The sequence below is a fragment of the Penicillium atrosanguineum genome (genome assembly GCF_028827265.1).
Source record: "Penicillium atrosanguineum strain IBT 20685 chromosome Unknown utg000004l_segment0_segment0, whole genome shotgun sequence".
Classification (NCBI taxonomy): Eukaryota; Fungi; Ascomycota; class Eurotiomycetes; order Eurotiales; family Aspergillaceae; genus Penicillium; species Penicillium atrosanguineum.
In genome coordinates, this window is record NW_026623136.1 from 774,943 (window position 1) to 792,023 (window position 17,081).

Here is a 17,081-nt window from a genome sequence, read left to right on the forward strand (position 1 = left end):
GGAAGTAAAGTTCGAGCTGAGATGTGTGGAGCTGCTTCTCATTCCTCTTCACCAACTAGCCCCCTTTTCCTTCTCCGTCCGGGTCTGCTCTCGATATCCCAGCCTTATCCTTTGTGCAAATTCTCCTCGACCTTCCCGCTGAGCTTCCCAGAGCCGATCTCGCGCCTTTCCGCCCCCCCTTCCCCGCAGCTTCCACCTCCATCCCTGGACCTCAATTCGCTGGCGCGATGACTGAACTGATGTACATGCTTGGGTGTTGATCTGCGGGCTCCGCGATACTCCCTTCTTTCCCACGTTCTCCCCGCCCACGAGCGCCCACCCTTAGCGCATTCGATTTGCATCCCCTCCCGACCCCCCCGGCGCGACATACGGCGATACGCATTGGCGCTCATCGCATTTTCGTGTAGCCTCGCCATCGAGCGCCCCCTACCATCCCCATTTCGCGCGACATGAGTGGTCTAGCCGATCCTCCATCCTCTAGGCACACCTTCACCGGAGCTCCCGACGCTCGCGGTAAGACACGAAAACTCCCGGTCCTTCCTTCCTCCGCGCACCACTCCGCCGGCGCAATGGAGATCACACCCCCTTCTTCTGGACCAACAGGCATAGCTGCCGTTCACAGTAGCCCCGGTGGCGACCGGGGGATCAATATCAATGGCCCCGAAGCCGGGAACACGAGCAATCCCCCCAACCCGGCCATTGGGGCCGCAGCCGCAGCTCAGCAACCCAAAGTGGTGCAGACTGCCTTTATCCACAAGCTATACAAGTACGTACTGGGTCTCCTGGTCCTCGACACTATTTTAGGCAGTCGCTAACCTTCAGGATAGCATGCTTGAAGATGGTGGCATCCAACACCTTATCTCTTGGTCAAGCACCAATGACAGCTTTGTCATGTCTCCAACCTCGGAGTTCTCTAAAGTCTTAGCGTCAGTCTCAATTGTCTGCTATCGATATTATCAGGTCGCTGACATCCTTCAAGCACATACTTCAAGCACACCAATATCTCGTCGTTCGTCCGACAACTGAACATGTACGGATTTCACAAAGGTATGTTTGTCTAATCCGATTACCAGCCGATCGCTGATTGAATATTGACAGTGAGCGATGTGTTTCACACGGGATCTCCGGACTCTGCATTGTGGGAGTTTAAGCATGGAAATGGCAATTTCAAACGGGGCGACTTGGTTGGTCTCCGAGAGATCAAACGACGTGCATCACGACATGCCTTGATTCACCGTGACTCGTTCCCTGGTCATAAGGCTGCTCCATCACAACCGGGTACCCCAGCGGAACCCGTTCCTGATGCCACTGAAGCTCGACTCATGAACCTTGAACACACTTTATATGATATGCACAATCGCTTAGCTCGTGCGGAAGAAGGCAATGTTGCGCTTAGTTCCCGATGCCAGAGCATGGCTGAGGGGCTTGCAAAATGCTATCATGTACGTCATCTCAATCACCTTTTATCCGAGGAAGCTGTCACTAACTCATTTAACAGTGGACCCATTCTATTTCTCGCTTCCTCTCCGCAGTGGTCCCTGACAGGGAATCTCCTCTATACCGTGACAGTATGGAAGCCCCGTCTCCCCGTATTGCCATTGACGAAAGTTCACTAACACCGAGTTTAGTCTCGAGCATGCAAAGGGAAGTCGAGAAGCACCTGGAAGCAGTTCGCGCCATGGAAACTGCCTCTGACACTCTAATGCCACCCCGCCAACCGTTTTTTGGGAATTTGCCAGGAGAGGGTGGACCGCCATTGTCCCCTCGTCAATTACCCCAAGATGATAGTCGACGGCCGTCCATGATGGACCCCTCTCGAACGAACATGATTCGACCTCCTGTTCCGCCGCATCTTGCGTCACCTCGTCGATATGGTTCCATCGGAGGCGCCAATGCACCACCTAATTATAATCGACCGCAGGCTCCTCCAATTGCACCGCAACAACCAACACCCCATCCTCTATCAATCTCCACACCCCCGGGGCCTAACCTTGGCCGTCGTCATACGTTTGCCGACATTCGGCAAGCCGACTGGCCTCCATCTGGAACCTCTCCTTTCCCACCTGGCAACGCTGGAAGTGGTCCATGGCCCTCATCCCCGAACCGGGCACCGGCTTCTAGTGATCAGCAAGTCCGGGATGTTCTCGCCCAGTACGAGATGGGTGCACCACGACGTCTTCAGGATCAATCCCGTCACGCAACCCCACCAGCTGGCGCCGAGCCATCTCCATCGATGCTCAGCGCAGACAACGGCTGGACGCTGGGAGGATCTCGATATCATCGTCAAGAATCATCCCTGCCAGCCACCCGCCGCTCTAGCATGGCTAGCAATGTCCACTCGCTTCTGAATCCCGCTGATACTGCCGAACGCCCCGATGAGGAACAGCAGGAGGATCGCAAGCGGAAGCGCCTGGAGTAAAGACCATGACAATAAGAATTGAAAAAATCTGCGACAGTACCATGGTACTCCCGCCTCACCTCCGCGCCATGTATGGCTCAACTTGATCTTTTGGCTCGGCCATATGATCAACAGATTTCCGAATCTAGCCTCCGTCTCCTGGACAGCACCTGTATACTTGAAATAAAATCGTCAAGGCCACTTTACCCACCTTCCGGAGGATATCGACAGCAGCCTGTCTTTCCTTGAGTCTGTAGATGTTCATTTTCTCTTTCCTCTGTTTCTTTCCCTTGGCTTTCCCAGGCTAAGAACGCTGTCGATGCTGAGTGACAAGTCTCTGGGTTTATATTCTCAGCAGCATCTCAAGCAGCATCTTATATACCCTGGGTTGACAGAACCAAAAAAAATAAAATTTGTGGCATCTACTAGAGATTGGAATGGAATTTGTATTCTATACCTGCGCCAATTTAATGTAATCGAGGAGATTATATGTGAATTCCATATATCATGTCGAAGTATCCTGTACAAAACACGGGTTGGCTGCCCTTCTAGACAAAAGAGTGTCAGTGACAGGCAGAGCCGTGTCACTGACACTTCGTCCTGCGTAGCCCTTGGATTGCGTGGGCCGATCCAAGCTCTTGAGACTCGACCAGTCGCTGGCTGATGATGGTTCTCCAGAAAATACCAGAGGTCGAATAAATAGAGAGATCTTAATGCCGAGAAGATACGATCATCTCTTCTTTCGCTTCTTAGATCGCTCTGCTAGTAATTCATCTAAATAACTCGTAGCCTTTTTCCTCCCCTTAGACGGAGCTTTTGAAGGCACCTCCATAGTAGGTACTGGCTCATCACCACCTAGCTTGTCGGTAGCCTCGTTATCCACCACAGATGCCTTCTTGGTATGAGATGGCGCGGCCTTTCTCTTCTTTCCCACCATGGCTGCACGCCCTTCCTCCTCGTCATCGGATTCTTCCTTAGCTGGTGTAACAGACCTTGTCTTCGCAGATAGAGGTCCAGCATTCTGTGTCGTGGCTTTATTTGCTGCTGCAGCCTTCATAATCTTATCATAATTCCTTCCAAGCAATTGTTTCCGTAGTTTATCGTTGGAGCTGAGCTCGGTGCGGTTCCAGCTTCCGTCGGCGGCTTTTTCGGGGAGGGGGGCGCCGACGCCGAGTCTATGACACGTTAGGAACAATACAAAACAAGACACTAGGTATTCGACTTACGTCTCTGGTACCGCAGTGAAGATCTCATCTTCTTCGCGCTGCAGTTCTTCCTCCGACTTGACGTGGGACAGTTCGTCGTCGGTCTGCGCGGGCAGCCATGATGAGACGAGCCGCTGGCTGCGGGCAAGCGCGACGTTCGCACGATTGAGAATCACGTCCGCCTCAATCTTTGATGCAGCCATTTGTTGGGAAGTGAGTTAAAAAGGAGCAAGAAGCGATGCGCAACTTTTTTTGCGATAAGCGCGTCGGAAGGCGGTGAGAGCTACGATAAAGAGGAGATGCGCATCTACACATCTACACATCTACACATCTGCTCTGGCGGTCTGCGCAGTTATGGACGAGGTCCAAACCGTGCTAGAACATTTCCGGGTGCTTCCGAGCTCCAGTCGTCGGGAACTGTACGTGTATTCGTCTTCTACTAGGCAACGCTAACCATTTAGCTACCATGGAATCCTAGGCCAATTACGTCGCAATGAATGGCGGCAGATTAAAGAACGTGCCGATGAAATAACTTTCAGTTGTGACATTTTGGGCAGTCTGCCCATCGAGATTGTTTCGTTAGTTGCTGCTCATATGAACTTGGCCGATCTGGTCGTGCTCCAACGGGCAAGTATACCCCCCTCTCTACAACACATCGCTGGACTAAACATCTCCACAGGTATCGCGACGATGGAAGGAGACTCTATCTTCCCCTGCAGTACAACTTTCTGCCATTCGATCAGTCATGGGACACAAATCAGCAGCACAGATTGGTGACCATTCTTCTCCTGTCCAGCTTATCAAAAAAAGAGTTCGCATGGAACGAGGTCAGCCCACGTCAAAATTCAAACTACGCTCACCCTTTTCAGAGGAATACGATGAGTGGATGGTATCGGGTGGTGCGGGGTACTTCAATGATATCTATGCATGGCTAGATGGCTCATCGGGTCGAACATCCATCTCACTTTTAAATCTTCGAACCGGAGTGAGAAATCAGGTAACGACGGAGAATCGAGAAAAGTTGTCAGAGCTTAATATATCGGAGAAACTTGTTGCGGCAATCTCAATGCGAGGGTATTTCATGCAAACTACCCTTTCTATATCTTTTATAGTCCTATCTGACCGCGAACAGGTATTGCCATGTTTGGGATCTCGAAACTCTTGAACACAAGGCTTTCCGATTGCCATCACGTTCCTACACACGTTTTTTGATAAGTGGAATTCAGATTCTGATTGCTTTTGGGGATCAGCTTGTCCACTGGGGGTTTCACTCTGAAACCGCTCGCACACTCAATGTCGGCCCTAGCGTCGCCTTACTGGCATTGGACCCTGCCAAAGACGAGTTTACAGTTGCTTCACTGACTGACAGCTCCAGGGGTATCCCTGAGTTTCCCCAATGGAGAAATTCTTGCGGCAGTCGACTCCAGCTGCGCATCGAGAAATACACCATTGGCACTTCCAACGACTTCCACCTCCTGTATACTAAATACCAATACCTTCCTTTTGAAGCCGCCTTCGAGTGGACATGGTCCCTCAGTGAGGGACTTGAGCACATAGCCCGTGACCAGAGCAGCGTTATCTTGAACAGATGTCGAATCATAAGGGCGAACGATGACACGCCTCTTAGCGGACTCAATCAAGAGGAATATGTGGTCTACTTTTCAATCGATATGACTGAAGACCATATTGACGTGCACGTGGCCCCTGCCGACGCAAATTTTACAGACCAAGGTCTGATCTATACATTCCGAAATATGGACCCCTTGAGTATAAAAATTTGTACTGCAACGCCCAAGGGGAGCCTGCAGTATTATCCAGTCCGGCGCAAGATACTAGATATGAAGTATCAATGGGTTCATGGGGACAAAAACTTTGTGGTCTTCGTTGGCATGGAGGATGTCGAAGTTTGGAGCTTTGACGAAACTTGGCAACCAGCCGAGATACACGAGGCTTATTGAATGGAAAGCGATGATACATGCAGATGATCTATTAAATAATGTACAAAGAGTCCGAGTGTGAAGAATCTATTCCGTAAGCTCGTCATCTAGAATGGTTGTTTCCCATCGAGCTGAGAGTCGCTCAAGAGGGGAAATGCGGTGGAGGTCGCGACTCAAGACCTCGGTGACTGACTGTATCAAGGCAATGTATAATTCGTCGGTGAGGTTCGTGATTAGGTTTTGCTTTTCTTTATCAGCCGCAGACAAATGGCTTTTATGCACCAGTAATGTGTAGTAAGCGCGCAAGGCCTATAGTTGTGCACAATGTTAGTAGTGAAACACAAACGACCTTCAAGAGGTTCAGACTTACCGCAGAAAATGCATAGCGGAAGTGAGCGACGCACTGGGACGCAAATGCTGGTAAATCATCCATATCCTTCATTTTGAAATTTATTGGCATGAAATCCTCCACAAGAAGGTCGTCCTTGGGCTCTTCCCCCGGGATACGTGTTTTTCCTCCAAAGAGACTCGCGGTTAGAGGACTGACGAGGGAAAGGTCGGACATGACCATCTGACCGGGAGAGATTTGCGTCTTTTTACCGTATACAGCCACAGAGCCGGAGCGATTTCCATCGCAGCTAGGGCTCACGCCATACACGACTGGCTTTTTGTTCTCCGAGTGAGTTTGATATTCGTGAGCGTTGCCGTTCTTGTAGGTCTTGGGGAATGCAATTCGTGGAGACAGGCAATGTAGTAGCAATGTTTTGACGAGAAGGATGTTTTCCGAGTTGACGTTGAGCTCTGCGCCGCCGAATTGATCATTGTTGTTGTCGGCCTTAATTGGGATCCCCATCCGACCTAGCCGGTCGAGGATCATCTCAGCCGAATCCTGACTGGCACAGAAGTTGTGGAAATGCATGAATTTTGTAAAGGCGAAGTCAGATGCGGCCAATTTGCCCTTCTCCTTCCATTCTTTCCGTATAGCTTTGAAAGCATTAATCGATCCAACCTGGTCGCTGGAAGATTTGTTGGCAAAGGCATAACGAATATTTCGGAGCGCAACTTGTTGGTCCTCAAGCTTGGGTCGTTGAAACAGACTTCCATCGACACCGATAACCCCTAAGATCAGCAGAGGATCCAGGCAGCGGAAGATAGCACCCAAGATTACCAATTTGCCAAGGATCGGATGAAGAGGCAACTGGACGAGGAGTTCACCGAGTGGCGCAATATCTTCATCTGGTCGAAGTGCGCCCAGGTGGCCTAGAGACTCCACGGCTAAGTCGACTTTGTCTCTGTCTGGCGACTCACTGGCTTCATTTAGAATGTCTGAAATGGATGAATCCGGGACCATGTGCTTTGCACGTAGGCAAATATCTTGGAGATCGGTGCGCACGATCTCTGGAGCATTGGTGACTCGAAGAGAATCGTAGCACCGCTGAGTGCCGAGGAAGAAATACTGTCCATTCTTGACTCTGCCTGCTCGACCTGCCCGTTGAGAGGAGCTAGACCGACTGATCCAATGCAGGGCCATCCGATTGGAAAGTGACTTTTGGCTGGAAAACATTTGATTCACTCTCCCGGCGTCGACTACATACTCAACATCCGGGAGAGTAAGAGATGCTTCAGAAATGTCCGTTGACAGCAGGATCCTCCGGCATCCACCGGGCACCTTGAGGGTCAACTTTGCAAGCTCCTCTGGGAGTTCGGAATGTAACTTCAGGATGCGGAACAGTTGTTCATCTTGTAATTTGAATTCCATGCTACCTGCGGAACCATGTAGCATGCGCTCTACACTGAGAATATGGGCCATGCCCGGGAGGAAGACCAAGATGGCACCGCTTTTGGTGGTTTTCAAGATGTTGTAAATCGTCGCACAAATTAGACCAAAGGGGACGTTTGGATCTTCACCGGGAGTCTTGACGACAGCCAGATCGGGAGAAGACTCAGAGGGGGCCTCTATGCTTGGGTCCTCGATGTCGGCGTCCGGAACGTCCAGGGCGACTTCTTGAGAATCCTCGGCAACGGGTGAAAGGTAATGTTTGTATTGGTCTTCGATAAAACTCACGGTCTCTCGTTCTTCCAGTAAAGCCGACAAGGATTTTGAATCAGGTGAAGTCTTCAAATCGTCAAGCAGCTCCTCAAGGTAATGCCTTTTAACAAAATATTGGCGTCCCGGGATAGAAATGTGTGGAGCAGGAAGAAGGGTTCCGTTTGGCCCTTTGTTGAGGAAATAAGATGAGAAAAGATCAACGTCCAGCGTTGCACTCATCACAACAATCTTAGGCACAGGGCCCCCAGTCTCCCGTAGTTGATTAATGCGGCGCTTCAAAAGCAGCATCACAAAGTCAATACCAACATCGCGAACATGGACCTCGTCGAGCAAGATGTGAGAGTATAGATTGATAGGGGCGCTGGGGTTTTGCAACATGTTCAACATTATACCTGTGGTGCAATAGGTGATAGCACCGCTCTTGGCTGGCATCTGATTGTCGAAGCGAACCATATGACCAACCATTGTGCCTGTTTTGTCATGCCTTTCCTCGGCAACTCGCCGTGCAAGCATTTGCGCTGCTACCCGCCTTGGTTGAACGCAGATAACATTGCAAAGTCCTCCCTCTCCTCGGTCGGTTGCATCATCCAAGATGATTTGAGGAACCTGGGTTGATTTTCCAGAACCAGTCTCAGCAACAATAATGCTGTATGTGTGGTCATTGACGAGGTTTAGGATGTCTTTTTTGAGCTTGTTCACCGGCAAACCAGACTTGACCACACGAATCGCAAGTGTATGCTTATCGCTGGACTTGCGAATGGATTCCAGCGACTCTGTCAAGGCTTTAGATCTCTTCTCACGATATGAATCTGACACCTGCATTCTTTTATCCTTCGAAAGCGAGGTATTCGGACTCGCTCCCCCAATTGTTTTATATACGGCCTTCTTTGCCGAGTCAAGTTTCTTCTGCGCATGCTTGATGTTAAAAAGAAGGTCTTCATTCATGCGGACGTCAATTCGAGGTTCGGCGTTGAGCGAAGACAGGCTCTCCCAAATTCCAACTTCCTTGAGCTTTACAATCAGGAGATTACAAGCATCTCTTTCTGCTTCTTCCTGGAGGTCATTCTGTGAGAATATGCATTGCATCGGATAATCAAAACATACCTTTGTCGGCGCTGAGCACGTCACTGTCACTGTCACTTTCTCCTGGCCCTTCCTCTGGAAGACAGCACGACAGGTCTCCTCCCCGAACAACTGGGCCAATTCGGAGAATCTGAACTCCAACCATAGATTGCGCGACTGCCGACACACATGGTGAAGGAACCTAACATCCTTCTTCTTGATCTTTTGCTCAATTTCAGACAGGTCTTCGTCCGTCACTGGAGGTGCATCTTCCAATATAGCCTCTAGAGGTTGGTCAGACTCCACGGTGGCAGTCTGAGATCTCGACACAGACGTAGTCACGAGCCCGCGAGCGCCTAATAAGCGTACCGGAGAGGACTGAAATTGGCCTGCTGTGAACCGCCACAATTCCAACACAGGTTTGTTTCCAACGCCCGTTCCGTTGTGTATCGTCCGATCGATCGAGTTCAATGTCGGGGAGATGGTTCGGCAGGTCGCGTGCATCGCTCGTCGAAATCGCGACAGCGGTCTAAACGAACCGGGAGCGAACCGGGGTACATCGATGGAGCGGTCATTTCGAGGGGAAGGGCGGACTCGTTTGATAGAGCGCATACAACTGTATGCGCTCATCCCCGTCGACATTTTGCGGAGTGAGTGTTTTAGTAGAGTCCGAACTCATGGGCCGTACATTGTGGCAAGGGTCTCTGTGGAGAACTCCAGGAATGATATTGAGCGAAGGAGTATAGAATCCATGCGATTTCAAGCGCTGGTGTAATGCGAACGCAAGACTTGTTATGCGGAGGAAAAAAGTTGGGACCCGCAACTGCGGCGAACGGGCTTGGCATCACCGTAACCGCCGCCCGATTTGCTTGAACTAAGTATGAGAACTTGGATATTTGAAGCGATAATATCATCATGGCTAGATGGCGTGGGAATACTATGATCCCATTATAAAGCTTGAAGAGCCTACTTGTAAATGTATATATAGTTGCAAACATTCATTGCGTCATGGTCACTCACTATGTACAGTCAGTCAGTCTATCGATTTATCTTCTATCTTTGGCACCAAATCCACAAACGTCCTCTGAATCCATCAAAAATATATGGCACAGGTATAACAACCGAGAATCGAAAGAAAACAATCCACACGATCTCAGGCCGAGGCTTCTTTTTGGTGTTTCACTCGCAATCTCTTCTCCGTCTTCATGAACTCTCGAATACCCACTGGGATACTGGAGAACAAGTCGTCGTCTTGACTCGGCGCCGACCAGTTGGAAGCACTTCCCCCACCATCATCATCCATACTCTGGCTTGCCGAATCAACTTCTGCTCGGGGTCCAGTGCGCATGTCCGTTGTTCCCTTCTCGGATCCTCCCTTGGCCTTAGCCGTATTGACTCTTGCAGCCCAATCCTCCATCTCATCTCGGAAGTCATCCCAGACGCAGTGGACGCAACCACTCATGCAGCAGTTGTCGGGTTCGTCAGGGCGGGGCGGAATGGGCACTCCATTGACGGTCCTCCACAAAGACTCTGGTGGTGCCTCACCAGGATTGTAGCGCGATTGGCGTCCTGGGCCTGCAAGACGTGTGCCGAACACAATTGCCATTCTGTCTTGAGGTGTATCGGCTTTGGTTGGCGACGCGGGTAGCGACTTATCCTCGGGCTTAACGTTGGTCGATCGTTCGGTCGCTGCGCGGCCTTCATAAGGAGAGAAACCATTTAAAACCAACTTGTAGTATCCAGACAAGGGATATACCTGGGTAGGCTTCTTTTTTGTGCCAGGTTTGGTGCCGTTTCCCTCTGAGGATGCATGGGTATCATGGGCGTCGGCTCGGTTATTGGCGCCCATGCGCCGAGGAGTCGGAATCAATGCATGTTGTCGATGCGGAGAAGAGCAAGATAGGGATCGATGTGAGAGAGGTAAAGAATAGACTTTTGCCCTTTTGAGCGAGTGTCTCCCCGCCGTAAGACACTCCATCGTGTGTGGCAGAGAGAAGATCCTCGACGTCGGGATTGGGGTCCTAGGTGCAAACAATGCAAACACCGTTGTTTATCGTCCGCGGATTGGCGCGAGTCGAGAACAAGACTGTAGATATAATTAATCGCGAGTATGGACTCTCCACCAAAACGCAGGAAGACTGGCGAGAACACAGCCGTGGCCGTTGGCGTGTCGCAGTCGCTTGCGCCTCGTGAAGGGACGCGTCCTTCAGGTCGTCCATCCTTTCAATCGCCAACAAGGTCGAGCCTAGCCAAATCACACCCCGATGTTCTCGAACGCGCGCTCAGCCGATCTCCTACTCGGCGACCAACAAGTAGAGGAAGCCAAAGAGGTCGGTCAGAGCAGCCAGACCCAAGGGCTGTCGGACTTCGCGACCGCAAAGCTCTTCGACCCTCACTAGGTCCTTCAAGCCCACTAAAAGCGCCTCGAGCTACTGTTGACGCGCCGACACTGTCTCCCAGCAGACGCGCAAGTGGAATCGAGGCCTTTTCGAAACCTGCTCGCAGACTGTCCAAAAAGATTCTTCCCGGGGATTTCACATTTGGGTCTCCAGTCAGAAAAGAATTGGCACCACCAGAGCAGGATACCCCGGAGAGCCAATTGGCGCGAGAATTGGGCAGTGCGACAAACGAACCAGAGGATGAGGGAGATGCAGACATTGGTATAGATAACCCGTTCGATGACGAGGACCCTCTCGAACCTGAACTTCCTCCGACCCCGACACAACTAGGCCTCGAGAAGGCACCCGACAGACCAATGGGGCCACTGAGCAGCAGTCCTACAGCCAGACATGAGAAAATGGTGAAACGACGGACCGTCGAGCATTTCCACCCAAGTCCTTTGAAGTCATTGAAATTCCAAAATCCCAGCACCGAAGAGAGCACTGACGACGAGAGTGTTGTTCAAGACGAACTGACACCGGCGATCCTCGAGAAGCAGAAACTGCGCAAGAGTCTTTCCGCGGAACTCAGGAGCCTGAAGGATGACGTGGAAGAACTGACCAAGTGGACTGAGAAAGTCGAGTCTGATGCGAATCTGACGGGCAACACCAAGGCGCTCGGCAAATTCCTGACTCTTCTCGCCGAAGAGTCCTCGCATATCAATCTCCCAGCACCGAGAAAAGCCCCAGTCCCGGTGTCATCACTTCTTTCGACATTACTCCCATTCTCTGCCAACATCCCCCGCCAGACCCGTGAAACCTCGCCTCTCCCTACAAACCCATTTGCGTTGAAGGAATCTTCGCAGTCGCCACTATACCTCACAGTCTTCGCTCCATTAGCTCTACGAGCTCATATAACTCGCACATTGTCCGAAACATCCGGCTTCACTGAGACCCATACATTATCATTCACCGCCCCTTCTCCCTTCCCATCATCTTTGTTTAACGTTTCCGTTGTATACGAAACCCACCCGGAGACACATTCCCTAACATCCTTGTCCGTGCCAACAGACAATGACAGCAAGCAGCGCAAAGTCCCCGAGTGTCTGCGTCAATGGATTGATTCTCGACTAGCAAACCCGCTTCTGAAACTCGATGTGGCAACGCTATGCTGGGGCATCAACAGGTACTGGGAAGCATCAGTATCTCGAGCCCAGCTATGGGCCCAGATCGAACAGAAGCATGGCAAAGAAACATCAGCACGAGGACGGAAAGACCTACCTGGACCTCAAGATGGAGTCATTACAGTTTCTGAACTATGGCGACTAGTCCCTCACCTCGAGCGCAGCACCATGGTCATCAAGACCAAATTCTCCGGCGCCAGCACCCATGTGCTTCTCTCAAACACATTGGTCATGGACGATTGGACCGGTGAGCCTCAGCTACGACCAGAACTCAGCGTCTCTATTCCAGGTGGCAATGGGGGGTCGAGTAAAAAGATCAATAGCGAGGCTAAGAAGTTGTTCCATGGTCTGTTGCATCAGGAAGGTGTTGGCAGAACGAAAGGCGTGGCTGGAACTGTACATATCAATACTATTTCACGGGCTACTAATGGGGCCCTTGGTGCTTTGTTCGGTGTTTGATATTTCGTTTTTGCTTTGAGCGTTGGCGCACGGGAGTGGATGTCCAGTGAACTTACGATACCAAGGCAGTATAATGAAATTAAGATCAGTACTTGATGTTTAAACCTTGATTGTGGTTCTCGGCCAATTTGAGATACTCACCCGGAAGTAGTTGAGTGCTTGAACACTGTCCAGAATTCGTAGATATGTATCTGGGCGAGAACAAGGTCTACATATAGCCATCTGCGGAAATTTGGAATACGATTACGGAGTACCTGAACTAGACTGAAACATTGAACTCTTTTTTGTCATTCATAAGGCAAATGAAGCTCTCTAATGAGCGACTTGCATGGGCCTCTCCAGCCTCTCAGACCAAGGTTCCAAACCTCCTCAACCCTCGATCTTCCATGAGAAAAGACCGGCTTTTTGGGGCCGGTACCAACCCTTACAAACACCGAACAACGAAACAGCGGATGAAAATTTGAGAAAATTGGGCGGTTTTGCATTTCAGAGGATCTTCCAGTTCTTTTTTAGAGACAACGGGGGCAAAAGGTAGAGGAGGGGGAAGAGAGGGAATCAGTTTGAGAGAAAAGGAAGAGGCGCCACGCCATGCCACAGTACACTCATCCCCGACCCGAAAACCGACCCGATCATCATCATCAGCAACGGAAAATTAACACATTTATTTCTTGGCAGCGGACTCCTCATCGGCCTTAGCCTTGACACGCTTCTCGCGCTGGCCACGGTTGCGGGCATCGGCGCGGGCGTCACGCAGCTGGCGGTAGACGGAACCCTCGACCTTGGGCATGGAGTCACGCTTGACCTCAGTGACGGCGTTGCCGGCGGAGAGGTTGTCGATGGGGAAAGTGGCCTCGACGCGGGTGGCGAAGCCCTCGGTCTTGCCCTCAGCGAGGGAAGCCTTGACGGCCTTGACGTCCTCAGCGGAGGAGTCGAGCTTCTTGAACTGACCGCTCTTGCGGGGGAAGAGGATCAGACGGGCCTTGTAGTCCTGGAGACGGGCAACGTTGGCAACCAGGGACTCCTTGGAGTAGTTGGTACGGCGGTGGTCGACGGAGATACCAACGGTAGGAGCGAGCTTCTTGGGGATGCCGGCCTCCTGCAGTTCAAAAAAAATACTACATCAGCAGATGTTCTCACACAAAGATTCTAGTCGAATTTACCTTGAGCTCAGCCAGGGTGAAACCACGACCAGCACGAACACGGCGGTTGTACTTGTTGGTGGGGCAGCGCACAACGGGACGCAGCTTGTCGACGGGACGGGGAGCGACGGCAGCGGCCTTGGTGATACGGTTCTCACGTCTGCGGTGCTTACGACCGGGCTAGATGAGCGCATGTTAGTCCACCATGTTCGGATTAAAAAATTTCTCTTCAAAAGCCAGTCGTTCGTAATATCGATAGGCGAGAGAGAGGAAGCCCATCAGGGGAGAAGTCGAAGTCGTACCTGGTCGAAGTGCACGCGGACGCGCTTCTGCCAATCCTTGCGGAAGTCTGGAAAAAACGAATTAGCACATTGAACAATCATCAAATTGCGATTCCATGCGTCGCTGATGTGATTCAAGCGAGCGCAGGGAATCGTAGCTGTCGGTGTCACTCACGGTTCTTCTGGATCTGGTTGTTGTGCGCGACCTATAAATCCCACAGAGAAGTCCATCAGCCAACATTGTTCCACGCCCAGCACAGAAGTGCCGCAAAGAATATCGTCCAAGCATTCGAAATATCAAGCCAGTTCATCTTCGCAGCACAGGAATCGAGGGGTACGCACCATGGTGACGGTTGGGGTCGAGCCGGGTGGTGGTCGTCGGAGGGTTGCTGGTCAAATCTCCCTTCACGGCAGAAACTGAAGTTGCTATTTTTCGTGTGGCACCCGGTCCCCCACTCACCGCCTCGCTTAGCGAGCCCTAACCTGCCACGATGACTCAGCTCACACAGTGTCACGTGACCGAGCCCAAAGCAGATTAGTCAAAATGAAGTTGAACCGAAGTAGACTAGTGCAAGTGCAGTAGTAAACAAGTGCTGCTTAGTGAAGGTGAAACAGAGGTATTCTTGGAGATAGTTTGATTTCTTTTTCTATTGTACAGCCATGTTGGGTATGAATTTGCAACTTCCCGTTGTATCCATGCCCTGAGGGCTTCCTGGCTGCAGATGCAAGTCGTTCCGAATCGAGTTCATCAAGGCAACCTATGTTGCAAAAGTCCGATTTTATAAACGCCGTACCAGTGGGTGATACCTCTTTACCATGAGGGATACCACCAAGACCCAGAAAAAAAAAGCAAAAACAAAATATAATCCAGTCGCTATTCAATAAAGGTGCCATGATCATTCATCAGTCGTAATAGGGAGGCAGGTCGTAGCAAGTAAGCTAAAGTGGCAACAGCGCTAGGTCATCAATCGTATTCAGATACAAAGGGCAAGTTAAGAGTGGATTCCAAGACCCACTGCGCCCTTCCTGGATCTCTTGACGGAGCCATCTTCCTCGGAGCTGGCTTTGCGCTTGTGTGCCTGAGGCCGTGACACGCCGGGCTTCTTCACTTGACCAAAGAGCTTCGTTTGAAGCAGGGTGCTCGTTCTCGGGGCGGTAGTCCGCACCTGAGGGTGCCGCATCTCCTCGTCCACCTCTTCGCCCGACAGAGAGACAGTGCTGTCACTATCGTACTGGTTGTTTCGGGCAGATGTCATGAACGAACGATCTTGACGAACAGAGCGAGGGTGGTTTGGGGTGACGGGAGCTGAAGAGGGAGCACCATATGAGCCCTGAGGCTCATGGATGTGGTTGGTGAACTTGTCTGCGAAAAGCAGGGCAGCAAGTCCGTCGGTGTGTTCGCCGCGGCAAATAGTGTGCAGCTCATTCTGCATGCCAGGCGACAAGCAGCCGTAGCTGTAGATTTGGGAGAAGTGTCGGCGATTTTCCTCGATGCGCTTCTTCAACATGCTGTTCTGATCGGTAAGTTCCGCAGTCTGTGCAGCGGCATCATCAATTGCGCGCTTGGCATTTCGTAGTCTTCGATCCAGGACAGCGTTCACATTCTCCAAATCTTGCGACCGCTGAACCGCAGTTGTATAGTCATCGGCGGAGAAAGACTGCTTGGGTGTGATGGGTTCGGCAGGCCGCGAGCGGCTGCGGTACTCTGCGCTCTGAAGAATCTCCACCTCGCGCTTAGCGAGCTGGTGTTCGACCTCGGCGCGCTTGACAGCTTCGTTGCTGGCGAACGAGACCAGGCTATTCTGAAGTTTGAAGTGAAGCGCAGACATGCGGGACTCTTGGGCCACGGCAAGAAGATCCTTGGCGATGATGCGCAGCTGTGTCTCGTTGGCGTTATCAATGTCCTCGGCTGTGGGAAGGTTCTCCGATGCGCCATAGGCATCGCAGAGGGACTTGCCCAAGTCCACGGGAGTGATGAGAGAGGGGCTGAGAGAGCGAGAATGGGATCGGCGGAGAGGCGCACCAGGAATCTGGGTGGAAGGGGGAGGGGTCATGTCGGAGGATGAAAGAGGCGGCGGGGAGAGAAACTTCTTGTCTGACTGGGAGGATCGGTTGATTGCGGCACTCAGATCTGGGGACGGAGACAGAGTCGCTCTCTTGGCTGGTGTCGCGGGGGCGAGGATCTCAGCTGGCGCAGTGAGGGGACTTTGAGATCGTTGTGTAGGTTGAGACATGACCGATGATGTAGTGAAGTGAATAAGACAACAAGGGTCAACCGTGGGGAATAGTCCTCGCACTGTATTCGTAGTTAGTTATCGGTTTTGACTGATGGCGGTGATAAGCGGTCTGGCGCATACCGGAGAGATAGAATATGGAAGTCACTGATAATCAGTGAATAATTTCAGATCTGAATCGTAGTTCCAGGAATGAGGTTCAGAAGGTGGATAGTTGGGGATGAGTGAAAGGGAGGAACTTGTGTGGGACGTTTTGGGTTGATATCGTGGAGGAGGGGGCTGGGAGGCTGGGAGCAGCCGATGCGAAATGCGGCTGGGCAGAGACCCAGCCTCAGCCAACCATTTATAGAACTGGCCCAATCATGACCTGCATAAATGGATCCATAATACCCTATGCGGCTAGATTAGTCACGGGATCTTCAGGGTAAGTAAACAGCCGCTGCGAACGACTTGGGGTGACGTTGGTCTGGCAACCGATAAGCTTGCTTTCACCTACATCATAGCCCTGAAATTTGGCAGTTGGGCGGCCTAGCAGTGTAGAGAACATGACACAGAGTGTATAGTCATTCCGTCGGAGATGAATTGAACTAGAAGCTGTGGAACACATTCCAATGATCATGGCGAATGTCCACTATGCCAAAAGCGACAGAGGTTACAGTGCTGGACTTGCAATGGAATACTACATGCGCATTCCAGCATCCCAGTGTCAGGCCGGGGATCCATCTCGATTCAGATGTTCACTGTGGGTGTGGCC

The 17,081-nt window shown here is 51.4% G+C and overlaps 8 protein-coding genes across 8 annotated transcripts; 3 read left to right on the forward strand and 5 right to left on the reverse strand.

Moving 5' to 3' along the window:
- Window positions 1-449: 449 nt before the first annotated feature.
- On the forward strand, window positions 450-2,419 carry N7443_005596 (heat shock factor family protein; the record flags this gene model as incomplete). Its single annotated transcript, XM_056885652.1, has 5 exons — window positions 450-766; window positions 828-926; window positions 980-1,047; window positions 1,099-1,442; window positions 1,499-2,419. The coding sequence occupies 5 exons, from the start codon at window positions 450-452 to the stop codon at window positions 2,417-2,419; spliced, it is 1,749 nt and encodes a 582-aa protein (XP_056741100.1).
- A 709-nt stretch (window positions 2,420-3,128) lies between these two features.
- On the reverse strand, window positions 3,129-3,806 carry N7443_005597 (DUF3245 domain-containing protein; the record flags this gene model as incomplete). The annotated part of the gene is made up of 2 exons (XM_056885653.1): window positions 3,129-3,573; window positions 3,625-3,806. The coding sequence occupies 2 exons, from the start codon at window positions 3,804-3,806 to the stop codon at window positions 3,129-3,131; spliced, it is 627 nt and encodes a 208-aa protein (XP_056741101.1).
- A 151-nt stretch (window positions 3,807-3,957) lies between these two features.
- N7443_005598 (uncharacterized protein) lies at window positions 3,958-5,561 on the forward strand (the record flags this gene model as incomplete). The annotated part of the gene is made up of 4 exons (XM_056885654.1): window positions 3,958-4,022; window positions 4,065-4,218; window positions 4,283-4,677; window positions 4,736-5,561. 4 exons carry the CDS (start codon window positions 3,958-3,960, stop codon window positions 5,559-5,561), a joined length of 1,440 nt encoding a protein of 479 aa, XP_056741102.1.
- A 66-nt stretch (window positions 5,562-5,627) lies between these two features.
- N7443_005599 (uncharacterized protein) lies at window positions 5,628-9,294 on the reverse strand (the record flags this gene model as incomplete). Its single annotated transcript, XM_056885655.1, has 2 exons — window positions 5,628-5,849; window positions 5,911-9,294. The coding sequence occupies 2 exons, from the start codon at window positions 9,292-9,294 to the stop codon at window positions 5,628-5,630; spliced, it is 3,606 nt and encodes a 1,201-aa protein (XP_056741103.1).
- Window positions 9,295-9,805: 511 nt separating this feature from the next.
- N7443_005600 (oxidoreductase-like domain-containing protein) lies at window positions 9,806-10,501 on the reverse strand (the record flags this gene model as incomplete). The annotated part of the gene is made up of 1 exon (XM_056885656.1): window positions 9,806-10,501. One exon carries the CDS (start codon window positions 10,499-10,501, stop codon window positions 9,806-9,808), a length of 696 nt encoding a protein of 231 aa, XP_056741104.1.
- Window positions 10,502-10,762: 261 nt separating this feature from the next.
- N7443_005601 (uncharacterized protein) lies at window positions 10,763-12,673 on the forward strand (the record flags this gene model as incomplete). Its single annotated transcript, XM_056885657.1, has 1 exon — window positions 10,763-12,673. The coding sequence occupies one exon, from the start codon at window positions 10,763-10,765 to the stop codon at window positions 12,671-12,673; it is 1,911 nt and encodes a 636-aa protein (XP_056741105.1).
- A 661-nt stretch (window positions 12,674-13,334) lies between these two features.
- N7443_005602 (60S ribosomal protein eL13) lies at window positions 13,335-14,438 on the reverse strand (the record flags this gene model as incomplete). The annotated part of the gene is made up of 5 exons (XM_056885658.1): window positions 13,335-13,769; window positions 13,834-13,992; window positions 14,115-14,161; window positions 14,269-14,299; window positions 14,436-14,438. 5 exons carry the CDS (start codon window positions 14,436-14,438, stop codon window positions 13,335-13,337), a joined length of 675 nt encoding a protein of 224 aa, XP_056741106.1.
- Window positions 14,439-15,085: 647 nt separating this feature from the next.
- N7443_005603 (uncharacterized protein) lies at window positions 15,086-16,327 on the reverse strand (the record flags this gene model as incomplete). Its single annotated transcript, XM_056885659.1, has 1 exon — window positions 15,086-16,327. One exon carries the CDS (start codon window positions 16,325-16,327, stop codon window positions 15,086-15,088), a length of 1,242 nt encoding a protein of 413 aa, XP_056741107.1.
- Between the last annotated feature and the right edge of the window lie 754 nt (window positions 16,328-17,081).